The sequence below is a fragment of the Mytilus trossulus genome, chromosome 4 (genome assembly GCF_036588685.1).
Source record: "Mytilus trossulus isolate FHL-02 chromosome 4, PNRI_Mtr1.1.1.hap1, whole genome shotgun sequence".
Taxonomy (NCBI): domain Eukaryota; kingdom Metazoa; phylum Mollusca; class Bivalvia; order Mytilida; family Mytilidae; genus Mytilus; species Mytilus trossulus.
In genome coordinates, this window is record NC_086376.1 from 84,163,084 (window position 1) to 84,177,914 (window position 14,831).

Here is a 14,831-nt window from a genome sequence, read left to right on the forward strand (position 1 = left end):
TTTCAATCTTGAATATTATTATTGTAAGTAATAGCATTAAGTTCCTCTGGTCATTTACCAATACATGTTGGTATTAATAATTAACAGTTCTAGTTATCATATTTACGACGGAGACTTCATCAGCTTATCATTCCTATGTCCATCATCATATAATAAACAAATCTTATTTCCTGACCGGTAACAATGGGATAAATATATTCGTCAAGAATATCATTATCATGTACTATGACTTGTAACAAACTGTGCCATTAATCTATCGGTCCAGGAATCACTTTCTTTTGCAACTCTGCGCTCCGATAGTAGCATTCTGAAGAAGAAAAAAACATGTATACATGTGTTTGTTATTTCATTTATAGTAAACGATAGACAATCTTCATTGCTTGTCATTTTCGTAATTATGCATGGCACTGTACACAGGGTCGTTCATGCTTTACCCGGATTTGTTTTTTTTTCTATCGATTTATGAGTTTCGAACAGCGGTTTAATACTGTTGCCTTTATTTACAACTATAATAAACTGTGAAAACAGCACATTAGTTATAACGATGGAAAATATCAAACTCATAAAAGATACCAGATTAGGCATGCCGAGTCGGATTTTTTACGTGCTTGTCCACAAAGTAAAAGTCTGCACACATACTTTTGACAAATAACCGACCAGCGTTTGATCTTTTAAATATATCAATGCTTTAAGGAAAGTAGGACTACCAAATAACGATTTTCAAGACTTTGGTTTGACCTGGCCAGAGATAAAAATACGAAAAAAAAATCTCCACATTCGACCACCAAACAATCATTTTATTAAGGTAGCCAAATCTATGGTAACTTTGAACTTACCTGCCTAATCTATTGTGTTCCTGTTTAGGAGACCTTAATGTGGAGTGGATCAATAATTGATAGAAAACATCTCTCTACAATATACATATCTATGTTTGTAGGACAGTTCATGTTTTAGCTAATATAATAATAGTTATTCGCTATTTTGTGGATTTCGTTAATCTTTCTAAGTGATAATTTTTCATATCGTACTACTCGCTTGAGATGGAAAATCACTGCTAGTTGCAAAAATTGACATGAAATTGACAACGTCACGATCATCTCACCTGGATTGCTTTTCTCGCACTTGACTTATCGGCCAAAGCGAGAAAATCAATTGAGATGATCAACGATAATCTATAATTATGACTACATAACCTTTTGATTAGAAAACATATTTTGAAATATATTACTTTATTGAATGAAGTATATATGTGATATCAAACTTTTGTTTACTTTTCAAGCTATGATTTATTAAACTTAGAAGATGTGATAGGATTGCCAGTTCTTTATTGTCTTTCTTGTTTCATTATCTGTTTTAACATGAAACCTTATTGAAATGAAACCGAATTGGTAGATTTTAAACAAATAAAGCCTTTGTTTGTTTCTCGTATTTATAGTATAATATGCAAATTTCATTGACAATAGATATAAGAAGATCTGGTATGAGTGTCAATGAGACATTTCTCCATCCAAGTCATAATTTATAAAAGTAAACCATTGTCGGCAACAGTACGGTCTTCAACACGGAGACTCGGCTCACACTGAAATGGCTGGAAACTTCTTCCACATCTTTTATATATTTGTTTAAAGTATTCTATAGAGAATCTCAAACTCTCCATTACTATCAAAGCCCTTGTTAGAAAAAGTCTGTCTAAACATTTCCATCAAATCATCCATCTGACCTGGTTAAGTAAATCAAGTGTATGTTGCGTTTTTATTTTATGCAGTATAGTCCAGTATTATTTGTTTTGATAATTTTAAAAAGTGCTATATCTGATTTTTACTCATTAAAAACATTAATATGCACCATTCATTATTATAGCAACAATTGATTGTACTCAAAAGTATAGCTTTGATTTGTGTAGAATCATGTACCCAAGACAACGTTTTCTGAATAATTTATGCAATGTAATATCAACCTGTGCATCACTTCCGCCAATCTTTATTATTTCATATCGTATAGGATACAATAATTCAACAGCTTTACTGTAATCGCCATCTTCAAAGGCTACGATACCCTCACACAAAGGTATCCCTACTTCTGATACAATCTTCTTACTGTCCCAGTCTTCTGGATCATTCCTGTATCAAAAAAATTGTGGTAGTTTTACATATATTTAGTAAACAAGATATACATATCTTATAAATGCTATAGATTTCAACAGGTAGTCACTGCAAATATTCATTCTATTTCAGTCAGTTGCAGTGTGGTATGAAAAGGGTATAGTGATATGTACGTTTTAATGATATCGATGAATGACATCTTCTCATGAAATACAAGTTTGGAGCACAGTCTCCATATTGCAATGTCCTTATTCTTTTACCTGAATGCTAATATTATATTTTAGGAATATAGCAGTTGTTATCAAATAGACCCTCTCTATGTATGTTGGCGTTCGTTTTTGTAGCAGTTCAGTGTTTCTATTATTCCATTGTTTTCCTCTTATGGTTGATGTGTTTTACTCGGTTTTTGTTTGTGACCAGGATTTGTTTTCGCTTCATCGATTTGACTATTAAACAGCGATATACTACTATTGCCTTTATGTAATGCTTACTTTCCGTACTGTTTCAGAGACTCAAGGAGTTTGTTTCTTTTACTTTTATCCTGATTATGACAACATGAAAGAAGGAGGTTTGCTTCAGTGAACATTTGTCCATGTCCATACATATGAACATCACAAGTTTCGTCTAATACTGACCAACGATTACCAACATCTACGCCTACAAGAAGTTGAGAGAAGCTATCAGTTTCAGTTCAGTCTTTATAATAATTTGAAATATTCATGTCCCTATTTCTTTCAGTTCACATGATACTAGCGCCAATTGATTTTTAATTAGGAATAATCTATCAATCCAGTAGTTATTTTAAGTCTAACTGAACATGAAATAATTTATAATCGATTCAACTTTAATATTGCATATATAATAAGGTTTATGTTTCATCAAAAACGATCACACCATTGCAGTATTTAACTTTTATTTCACCAGCAAATGAAAGAAAGTGTCAGCATATGTGCATACCTTCCAGTTTCAATCTATACAATAATCCAGTTGCATCAGTCAGGTTGAAGTCGCTTTTTGAATTTTTTGTTCGTGGCCCAATCTGAATATTTGAAAAATATAAATCAGTTATAATTTCTTGGTTGCAATTGACTATATAAGAGTATTCAATCGTAAAATAACTATGTTACTGATGATCCGTTTGTAGACGAAACGCGCGTCTGGCGTAAATACAAAATTTAATCCTGGTATCTCTGATAAGTTTATGTGAAACAATTGTGCGTTTGAAGCACTGTTTGATGATTTACCTTATACCCATAATATTTGAAAACCAGGGATGTATTAAGCAAAAGAAACTCAAACATCAATATATAAAATGCATGCTCTCAAAGTGTGACATTGAAGCAAATTAAAGTATAGTGACAGATTATTTAAACATTATACTAATGATTTCATTAAAATATAATGTATTGACTTATAATTGTTTAAATATTATACTAATGCTTTCATTAAAATATAATGTATTGACTTATTGTTTAAATATTATACTAATGATTTCATTAAAATGTAATGTATTGACTAATTGTTTAAATATTATACTTATGATTGAATTAATGTAATGTATTGGCTTACCTGTGTATCAAATATCCCAAGAGCTTCACTGAAATCACCCTAATTATAAAGAAATATAAACATAATGGTTATGTTCTGTAAAAAGGATTTCCATATAATGATAAACAAAAAACAAAAATAGTTGAAGCGTTTGCAGTTTTCCTCCAGATCATATAAAATAATATTAAATAAAAATACATTCAAAAACATCATAGCGTGCAAGACGTAGCCTGGAAATAATACCTTATCTCTGCTGCGCTGTCCAGCAGTGAGCCAGGATCACAGGCTAGCTGACTACTTGTAGTGCATTAAAAACAGTCATAAAGTAAAAAGTAAAATCCCAAAAATATTGAACACCGAGGATACCATTCGATATCTTATTGTTTTTAATACGCAAAACTAGCCTTTCGTTTACATAACACTAAAGTGGCGTTCCAATAAAAATAGTTGAAACACCAAAATCTAAAACGAAGTCGGCGAAGTGGAACTCTGAAATGTATACAAGCGCGAGATGAATATGCTAACGAATCGCACATTTAGCGTACAAAATATTGATCCTTGTATCTATCATCTTATTCATAATCTTTTTTATAACATATCCTTTATTATTCATATTATAAAACTGTTTTACAGAGAAAATTAGGCGAATGTGGTTTATTGGTGTTCAAATCTCATATATCGATTCAGAAGAGACAAAACAGGATACCGAATTGGTGGAATCGCATAAACTCCAAAACAGCGAGAACGGTTGTGTTTAAATAACATGTAAGTTTAACCTGCTATGATAGGCATCAGGTGTCATGCAAAACAACGTTTAGTCAAAAAGTCATAATCGGGAAAAGAGCACATAATGTAAAATGACCTCATAACAAACAGATTTGAAAGTAAGGATCTAAACAAACATGAGTTCTACTACTGTTGATTCTTGATAAAAAAATGACCATTTTTAAAGTGATGAATTATTAATAAAAGCAGTAAAAACAATACAGTATAAACTGCTGATTAAAAAAATAATTATAATATTTACCTTTTCTGCGTACGCTAAACTAAGATGCCAGTAGTTATGGCAGGCCATATAACATGCACGCTATAAATATAAAAAAAATATAACTTCTTTAGGTTTTAAAGAACACGATCTTGTCGATATTTCCATTGAAAAACAAAAAAGTAACTTGCATTTTTAGAAAAAGAGAAAAAGATTACAGCACTGTTTACATGTTTAAAAATACCTTTATACATTTTGTAATTCGTAGATATAAGAAGATGTGGTACCAGTGTTAATGAGATAACTCTCTATCCAAGATAGGTCAATTTATGGTCTTCATTGCGGAGTTTTGGCTAACATCGAACAGCAAGCTAAAAAGAGCCCAAAATTTTACTAGCGTAAAACCATTCAAACGGGAAAATCAAGGGTCCAATCTATATAACAAACGAGAAATTCTTATAAACCACATCAACAAACGACAACCACTGAACATCAGGTCCTTCACTTAGGACAGGTGCAAAAAAATGCAGGAGGTTTTACCCTAACCTTTACCTTACAAAATAGAAAGACACACTTTAACATATCAATTGAAATTGAAAGACATTTACACAAACAAGTGAATATACACTGAACCATAAGCTCTAGAAGTTGGAGAGGTTGAATTGTTGAACACCATTTATTTTTACATGTATTTGTTATGAGATTTACACATCTTTCAAAACAGATTGTTCAAAAAGTCACACATTTCATATACTGATGTGCTTTTATCCTCATGTCAATAAAACAAAATATCATGAAGTTCAATCGAAAATAAAAACCTATTATTAATACAAATAATCACAAAATGAACAAACTGACAGAGAAACAAAAATATCTAAAGCCACATTTGTTATATATTTTGGTGGAAAAAAACACATAAAATAGAGGGCAAAAATAACCAAAGATATAGACAGTCACAACAGCCCACAAACATTCTACTTGTTGGGAAATTTTTTTTGTACATTTACAATCTAAGATTAACATGAACGAAAAACACATGGTCCAGACAGCTCACATTAAAAAGGCCAAGGCTGTTTTTTAGTTCATTAGTTTTACGTTTGTAAAAACCTTTCCTTTGCCTTCACAAACCTAATAAAAACGTAGAACAGCCGATTGAACCTACAAGGTAAAAAAGGAATAGCCAAACCCTGGATCAAAAATTCATCTTAGTGAGGGATATATGTTCTTTAATTTCAACTGATTTCAGATTTTTTTAACAACAGCAAATTTCAATGAGCATTTTTCATGCCAATACTTGGCTTGGATATACCCTCGGGAATATTTTAAAACATACCAACAGCAGTCATCGACCTAGTGTTAGTAACGGTTACACACCCGGTCCGGATGCGTTTTTCGACAATTGGGCTCACAAAAACGTTGAAGAGCTGATAAAACCACCAAAAGTAAAAAGATAGCCAAAACCAGGACATAAAATCAGATATTCGAATGACTAAAATATATTCCGTAATTTCAAAAGATTTCCAATCTTTTATAACAGCAAATTTCGATAAAAAAAAACACACTTTTTTCATGCAATACTTGGTTGGTTATATCTCTGGGGACTAACACTCCACTAGCAGAGACATCGACCCACTGGTAGTAGTAACATAAATGGGTAAAGTTTGAAGACACAATGTCTCTTCACAGGTGCCCCAGGCGCAAACATTGGAAAATACAAATCTAACAAAAAACTTGAAGAGCTGATACCTTGAACCAAAACGGACCAAATGTATTGCCAAACTAGTAGAAGAAACCATCAGAGCGCTCTGCATTAAGGCAATATGTTCCTTAATATACTTTTTAATATATAAAATTTCAATAATAAAATACGTGTAAACTTATATTTTCACATATAAGATTATTTATACTACAGTGTATTTTTGGAATATCAAAACTTGAACATTTAGGTGAAAAATTATGTTTTATCTCAACAAGTAAATATGTCTCTAACTGAATATGTAACATTTTTAAGAAATAAAAGCTTACACTCCAATCGTTTTCTGTTGATAGTATGAACTCTATACCTTTCTCGTGTTGACCTTGCATCAGATAAACATGTGACAAGGCATGGGTTGCGTAAGTTTCACGTCTTTCCATTTCAAGACACTAAAATAACCAATAAAATGTTGATAAGTGCATTTCATATTTAATACAATTCAGCATGTTTATGCAACCAACAACTAAGTCAAGCGGTAGTTTGTATTTCAATGTTCTAATGTAACCATGGATTTAAATCTAATCGTATTCAATATACATAAGATGTATGATAATAGAGTCATGTCTCTGGTGATATGGTTTCTTTCATATAAGATAAATAAATTACCAAAAGTACATCCTGTTTTTTATATTTATCAGAGGACTTCAAAATTTTCATACAAACTGGTAATTTTAAAAAGATTAAAGAAACTGAACACAAACAATAGTATGTGGCTGTATCCCTTCTCATTCCACATTTAAAAAAAACATCTTTCGATCTTAATTTCTCTTTTTGACTGAAAAAGGGAAAATACAAAACTGTTTTTACCCGCTTTGCTGTTTTCTCTGCAAGATCATAAAAATTGTTTTCTTCCAAACAAAATGCTTGCCAGCTCAGAATTATGCTACAATATAAACATAGGGAAAATAAACGAAGAAAATAATTAGTTCATTTACTGACTTTCAACTGATTAGAAATACGTTCGTTCCATTGTGTATATTAATACCTTAACTATATCTGGTATTGGCTAGCCTATGTGTTTACATTTATTGCCGGGTGTGTTCGGTTACAACAATCAAATTTATCATTTTACAGACGAATAAACGAAAGAAAAGACATACTGCCCTGAATTGGTATACATTGTTATTTTTCCTTTCCTGTTCAATTTTGAATTTGCAGTAGTATCATGTCAACAATAATATTATATTAAATTTAAAGATGTTTTCAGTTTGTATGTTTAAAACTGATCCCTTCATCCTTTAAACTGTACATTATCCAGATACTCAGTTACAATTGTCACAAATGTATCAAAGTTTTTGTTAGACTAAACGTAAATCAAAATATAAGATTCGAAAAAGACAGTGGAGAAAATCGAAAATTGTGACTTAAAATAAAACCATTTTACCTATAACCAGGTGTGTCTTTTTTGTAACTTGGAAGTACTCTCGTAGTTATGTCCTTGTTTTCTTTAGGCATCCCTAGGTTAATCATCGTAAGAAAAGCTTGTCTAGATGCCAGAAGATCCGTTGGGTAGTCAACCAGAATATCTTCCCATAGTTTGACAGCATCGTAACGTTTTCTTAGGAACAAATATAAAACCATGTTTAATCACATGCATGATTCATAAGCGTCTGCATTTAAAGGTACCAATTTTCAATGCGCCAATGAGCATTTCAATAAAAAAAAATGTCTCTTCAAAGATTGTTGAGGTATACATAATTGAAAATACAAAACCTTAGGGGAGATACATTCCTAAAATTTTAAATGATTTCCAAAATTTTATAATCACAAATAAACATCAGTAACAGTATGTTCATGCCAAAACCGAAGTATATGCTAATAGTCTAACGGCAGAGGTATCAACCAAGTGGTAGTAATAACGTTTTAATGGTACCAATTTCTCTGCACCCAAATTCGCATTTTAAAACGATTGTCTCTTCATTAACTTGACCCCAAAATGATTAAAAATCCAAACCTTATATAAACGATAAATATACTGAGCTGAATAAAAAAAATAATAACTACAAAAGTGTAACCAAATCTGAAAAAGATCAGAGCTATGGATTGTTACCTATGAATATACCAGGACTAAATTTAGTATACGCCAGACGCGCGTTTTGTCTACAAAAGACTCATCAGTGACGTTCGAATCCAAAAAAGTTAAAAGGCCAAATAAAGCACGAAGACGAAGAGCATTGAGTACCCAAATTCCTGAAAGTTTTGCCAAACACAGTGAACAGTTACATTCCAATCTATTTAAAATATTGATATCTGATTACATTATACTACATATGAGTAGTATAACGTAATCAGAGATCAATATTGTAATTAGATCGAGTTAAATTCCTTAATCTAAAATGATTTCCAAAGTTTATAACAGCAAGTTCGATAAAATTCGATGTACGTAAACTGTGTGGATATCACACGAGAACAGATCAATTTACTAGTACCACAACTATTCAGCCAGTACGTAAAATGCAAACAAAAACGAATTTCATCGACGAAATGGAAACTTTTAGTCGTGGGTTGTTTGATGTTTAACTTCATGTGTATTATGAACAAGAAAAGGCAACGATGTGATAATGCAGGATCAAATTGAAACTAAGGGTTTAACAGTCTTGACTTATACTGGAAAATCTAAAGGTTTTAGAATTTTGTTAACGTTAACAAATATAAAAAAAAAGAAGATGTGGTATGATTGCCAATGAGAAAATACTCCACAAGAGACCAAAAATGAATCAGAAATATACAACTATAGGTCACCGTACGGCCATCAACAATGTGCAAAGCCCATACCGCATAGTCAGCTTTAAAAGGCCCCGAAATGACAAAGTAAAAAAAATCAAACGAAAAAAAACCGGAATAGTTTATAATGGCTTGTTATAAATCATGTCAGTAGCGTAGAACTGACTACTTGGATGATGGTACACTTTGGGACTGATAGTCCACCCGCAGAGGTATCAAACCAGTGCTGTAACAATTAAACTGACACATTATTTTAATTTCCGTTTACTTACCCTTGAGCATACATATTTAAAGCATTTACATGTTTTCTTTCTCTGTCTGTTATTTTTGATTCTTGTACCAATGCATTGAGTGTGTCCATTTTAGTTTTCAGTTCTGCATTCAGGTGTAAAGGTTTTTCTGGTCCTCCCAAACATAGATTGTTTGCAAACACATGGCCCATTACTAATATCAAAAGTAATAAATGTACTATCTTTAACCAATTTAATTCTTATTCTATAAGTTTATATTATCAATTATGAATTATAGTTTTTGATTTTGTTTTTATTGTTTCTCTTCTTTATTCGTCAGGATCTAACTTAAAAAGTGCATCATTTAACAATTGGACTTGAATCATATTTATCCCATATCAGTGTCTTTCGAAATTTAAAAATATCCAATTTATAATTAATATAAATGATAAACCCTACAATATCAAGTCGCCGATTTGATACCATATCATGGTATGCAACCTTTGCTTTTTTCCTCTCTTTTCATCTCTGTGGTCTACATTAACTCTGCTATAATGAAACAATATGTGTACGATAAGCAGACAACGTGAAGGCAACTTTACTTGTCATTATACAATTCAGCTTACCAAATTTTGGATCTGCCCCTATCATTTTCTTCATACTCTCTTCTAGGCCTCCCACAGATGGTTCATCGTACATACCACTTGCCTGAGGGCAATTTAAAACAATTTTGACGATAGATATGCATGATGCATCTTTACGAACTCACAAGCACAGGCACTTGTCGCAGAATTTATTTTTCTATATTATATATACCTTAAAAGGTGTTCTATCAAGGTATATAGAAAAATAATCTCTGAGACAAGTGCCTGTACTCACAAGATACCGGGATCACTCAGAGTAAGATACTACAACCACTGACAACAAACTCAATTTATTAAGTTAATGTTCATATGTGCTAGCGTGTATTTATTCATGATTGAATAAATACTGATATGATTTTGTAATTTATATTTTATTTCCTATTTGAATTTACTTTAAATAAAGATGATTTTATTCCTAATGCATATTTGTGTTTTCGTTTTCAAATAGATTAATTACGGATTGTAATTAATTATGAGTGGTACTATTCGTATTTTATATTCACGGACTTTGACGATTGACTAGTTTGGCCTTGATTGTTACTCACTTCTACTATTCTGATGGTCAGTGTTTTACGCTTGATTTGACCGCACACTTTCTGCTATTTCATTGTTTATATATCTTTTGGCGGTTTATTTATATTAAGTCTATATTTAATTGTGGATTGATGTTCAAACCGAACAGACGTTTCATTTACTTTATTTGCTGTTTCCTATTTTGTATCATTTGTATTGGAGGAATTCCACGATTGTTTCAGGTCAGTTTGCTCACTTATCTCTTTAGATATTCTGTCTTTATCTTACTTTCATTGTAATTTTATTACCGGATTAATCAGTATTTCACGCATGAGTAACTTTCCATTTTAGCATGAATTCGTAGTAAGAATGTGTATCGTGTGATTGGTGAATGAATGTTATAAACTATTTAAAAGGTTAACGTAACTTTTATAACAGGCACATTATTGATTTACATTTGAGCTACATAATTTAAGCCTGAGAATAAATAGTGTAAATATTAACGTATTGAATGCCGCATATTTGAGCAGAATGAGTCCGAGAGTAAATGAGTAAAAGGTTAACTTGATAAATACTTTTCAGAGTCTTTATAATATTTTTGTCTCCGATTGATAGATTTTAAATACTATATAAGTCTGTGCATAGTAACAAAAATTTAGTATTTGTTATACAGGTATTTGACAGAGTTCTGCATATGATGTAGATACACTTAGAGGCATAACCTTTGTACCTCATACGAGGTAAGAATGAGTGTTCATTTTTAGTTGCTTATTATTTTATTAGCTTAGTTATTTTGCTTTGTTTAGCTATCATATATTTATTAATTAACTGCTTGTTGCTATTTGCTTAATTAATGCTTATTGTGCTTAGACTGTTTGTTTATAGTTTTAACGGCTAATTCGTATATTATAATGTTTTGCTAAATGAGAAACTATATTTCTATTTTGCTTTTCTGACAAGTTAAATTCTGTTTCGAACGTCACAGAAAGTTATATTTTTATAAGATAAGGTTTAATTACACATTTTGTTAATTTCATAAACTGTGACGTATTTTACAGTCAATTGGTTAATTTTTGTGAGTACACATATTACGTAAATTTATCAGATTGATATAATACATGTTTTAAGAGAATTGATTTATATACGTTGTTATTTAATGTAATATTATTTTACAGGGTTTCTTTTGATGCTTCATTTGAATAATAAAACTATCCAGAACCCTATACATAGTCAACTATTATTTACGCCCAGATAGTGCGACTACATTTTGGCGCCCACGTAGGGACTGAAGATCGATCAGACATCAACATTGATTCCGTACGTGCCATCTGTGATGCAGTTGTACCAACACCTTTTGCAGAATGTTTAGCCATTAACCCCAACTTAGTTCAGGACGAAGAGAACAACGTGTTAGATGGACCATCAACCACTGACATCATAGATTGGAGAAAAGCTCAACAACACGACAAGATGATAACACGTTGGATAGAGATGGTAGAAAAACAGCAGAAACCTGATAAAGGAGACCCCATATTGAAGAGACAATTTAACCACCTACATATTATTGATGATATTCTATACAGGGTAGTTAATAGTGAAGATGAAGTGAAGAAACAACTTGTATTACCATCACAACTTATCACCACCATTTTACAGGCATACCACAATGATATAGGACACCAGGGAAAAGATAGGACTCTTTTACTACTCAGGGACCGCTTTTATTGGCCAGGTATGGCGAAAGATGTCGAGGAATGGCTTTCACACTGTGGCAGATGTTTACGGAGGAAAACCATTCCTAATCATAGAGCACCTCTGGTAAGTATTCAGACCACGGCACCGTTACAGCTTGTATGTGTGGATTATCTAACCCTGGAACCATCGAAGGGAGGACAACAGTATGTCTTAGTAATTACAGACCATTTCACCAGGTTTGCACAAGCTATACCAACAAGGAATATGACAGCAAGAACAACAGCTGAAGCACTCTACAACCACTACATTGTTCACTATGGACTTCCCGAAAGACTTCACTCAGACCAGGGACCACAATTTGAGTCTAAGCTTATTAAGGAACCCTGTACGTTAACCGGAATGGTAAAATCTCGCACCACCAGTTATCACCCACAAGGAAATGGACAATGCGAGAGGTTTAACCGGACATTAATGAGTATGCTGGGAACCCTAGAGGTTGAACAGAAGAGAGACTGGAAGGCTTATGTTGGACCATTAGTATATTGCTACAACAGTACCAGACACGATTCAACAGGCTACTCACCATATTTTTGGATGTTTGGGAGAAATCCGAGATTACCAGTAGATATTGCTTTTGGTTTAAGGAAGGAAGCAAAGAATCAAGATCATATCAACAACCTCAAAGATAGACTAGAATATGCACACAAGGCTGCAGCAGAAATGTCAAGGAAAGCTCAGTTGAAACAAAAAGGAGGTTATGATACTAAGGTTCGTGGTGCAACTATACAGAAGGGAGATAGAGTACTAGTACGAATCAACGCATTTGAAGGACGACATAAGCTCTCTGACAAATGGGAAAAGGATTCTTACCGTGTTCTTGATCAGCCAAACAAAGACATTCCAGTTTATACAGTGCAAAAAGAACATGGCGGTGGAAAGAAGCGAAATTTGCACAGGAACCATTTACTACCTGTAGGATTCATCACGGAAACACAAGAATATAATGAAAAGAACAAACCAGTACCGACAAAAAAAAAGAAAGCCAACAGAAGTACCACCTACAATGATACCCGATAGACCAGTACCAATTCAGGACTACAGACAGAATGAATCTTCTGATGAGGAGTCCGTTGAATTGGTCATTGTACATTCAGATGCTGATGATGACAGTAACCCATCCGTTACAGATTTAACATCACAGCAAGAAGAGCAAAATGAGGTATTAGAGACAGAAGCTTCAGGATCTGATGGGGACGCCCTTTCTCAGGCTGATTCAGTTACGACAGATGATGAGACAGATTCCGAAGAAGAACAGGGAAGCGCTTTAGAAAGTAGAAATGACATAGAACAGCAGGAGAATCCACCTGAAGACAGTTCGTCGTCATCTTCTCCGACTATTAGACGGTCTACCAGGGAAAGAAGACAACCAGCTTGGATGCGGTCAGGTAAGTATGATACATCGCATTCAGCTAGTTTGGTCACAGAAAAGGATTGGTACCAGAGGATCCAGTGTATTACGTCATTAGCAGAAACCAACTTATTTGAAGATCTACAAACAGAAGCAGCAAAGACGATTTTAGATATTGTTAAAACTCCACAGAGCAAATGACGGGACGTCATTTCAGATCAGGGAGGAGTATGTGCTAGCGTGTATTTATTCATGATTGAATAAATACTGATATGATTTTGTAATTTATATTTTATTTCCTATTTGAATTTACTTTAAATAAAGATGATTTTATTCCTAATGCATATTTGTGTTTTCGTTTTCAAATAGATTAATTACGGATTGTAATTAATTATGAGTGGTACTATTCGTATTTTATATTCACGGACTTTGACGATTGACTAGTTTGGCCATGATTGTTACTCACTTCTACTATTCTGATGGTCAGTGTTTTACGCTTGATTTGACCGCACACTTTCTGCTATTTCATTGTTTATATATCTTTTGGCGGTTTATTTATATTAAGTCTATATTTAATTGTGGATTGATGTTCAAACCGAACAGACGTTTCATTTACTTTATTTGCTGTTTCCTATTTAGTATCATTTGTATTGGAGGAATTCCACGATTGTTTCAGGTCAGTTTGCTCACTTATCTCTTTAGATATTCTGTCTTTATCTTACTTTCATTGTAATTTTATTACCGGATTAATCAGTATTTCACGCATGAGTAACTTTCCATTTTAGCATGAATTCGTAGTAAGAATGTGTATCGTGTGATTGGTGAATGAATGTTATAAACTATTTAAAATGTTAACGTAACTTTTATAACAGGCACATTATTGATTTACATTTGAGCTACATAATTTAAGCCTGAGAATAAATAGTGTAAATATTAACGTATTGAATGCCGCATATTTGAGCAGAATGAGTCCGAGAGTAAATGAGTAAAAGGTTAACTTGATAAATACTTTTCAGAGTCTTTATAATATTTTTGTCTCCGATTGATAGATTTTAAATACTATATAAGTCTGTGCATAGTAACTAAAATTTAGTATTTGTTATACAGGTATTTGACAGAGTTCTGCATATGATGTAGATACACTTAGAGGCATAACCTTTGTACCTCATACGAGGTAAGAATGAGTGTTCATTTTTAGTTGCTTATTATTTTATTAGCTTAGTTAT

General features: G+C 32.6%; 1 protein-coding gene and 1 long non-coding RNA gene across 2 annotated transcripts in view; one reads left to right on the forward strand and one right to left on the reverse strand.

The window, feature by feature from the left end:
- The window catches only part of LOC134716175 (tetratricopeptide repeat protein 38-like), a 22,850-nt gene continuing 8,019 nt past the window's right edge, over positions 1-14,831 (reverse strand). The window contains exons 3-14 of the mRNA XM_063578984.1: positions 9,972-10,053; positions 9,388-9,559; positions 7,776-7,949; positions 7,199-7,274; positions 6,661-6,780; positions 4,678-4,737; positions 3,672-3,710; positions 3,060-3,141; positions 2,594-2,759; positions 1,958-2,120; positions 837-910; positions 1-307 (exon numbers count right to left, since the gene is read on the reverse strand). Coding sequence (XP_063435054.1) covers positions 217-307; positions 837-910; positions 1,958-2,120; positions 2,594-2,759; positions 3,060-3,141; positions 3,672-3,710; positions 4,678-4,737; positions 6,661-6,780; positions 7,199-7,274; positions 7,776-7,949; positions 9,388-9,559; positions 9,972-10,053 — 1,299 coding nt within the window. The 3' untranslated portion in view covers positions 1-216. The remainder of the gene's footprint in view (positions 308-836; positions 911-1,957; positions 2,121-2,593; positions 2,760-3,059; positions 3,142-3,671; positions 3,711-4,677; positions 4,738-6,660; positions 6,781-7,198; positions 7,275-7,775; positions 7,950-9,387; positions 9,560-9,971; positions 10,054-14,831) is intronic.
- On the forward strand, positions 10,306-11,782 carry LOC134714249 (uncharacterized). Its single transcript, XR_010106521.1, has 3 exons — positions 10,306-10,744; positions 11,176-11,242; positions 11,678-11,782. It is a non-coding gene; the product is annotated as an uncharacterized LOC134714249 (long non-coding RNA).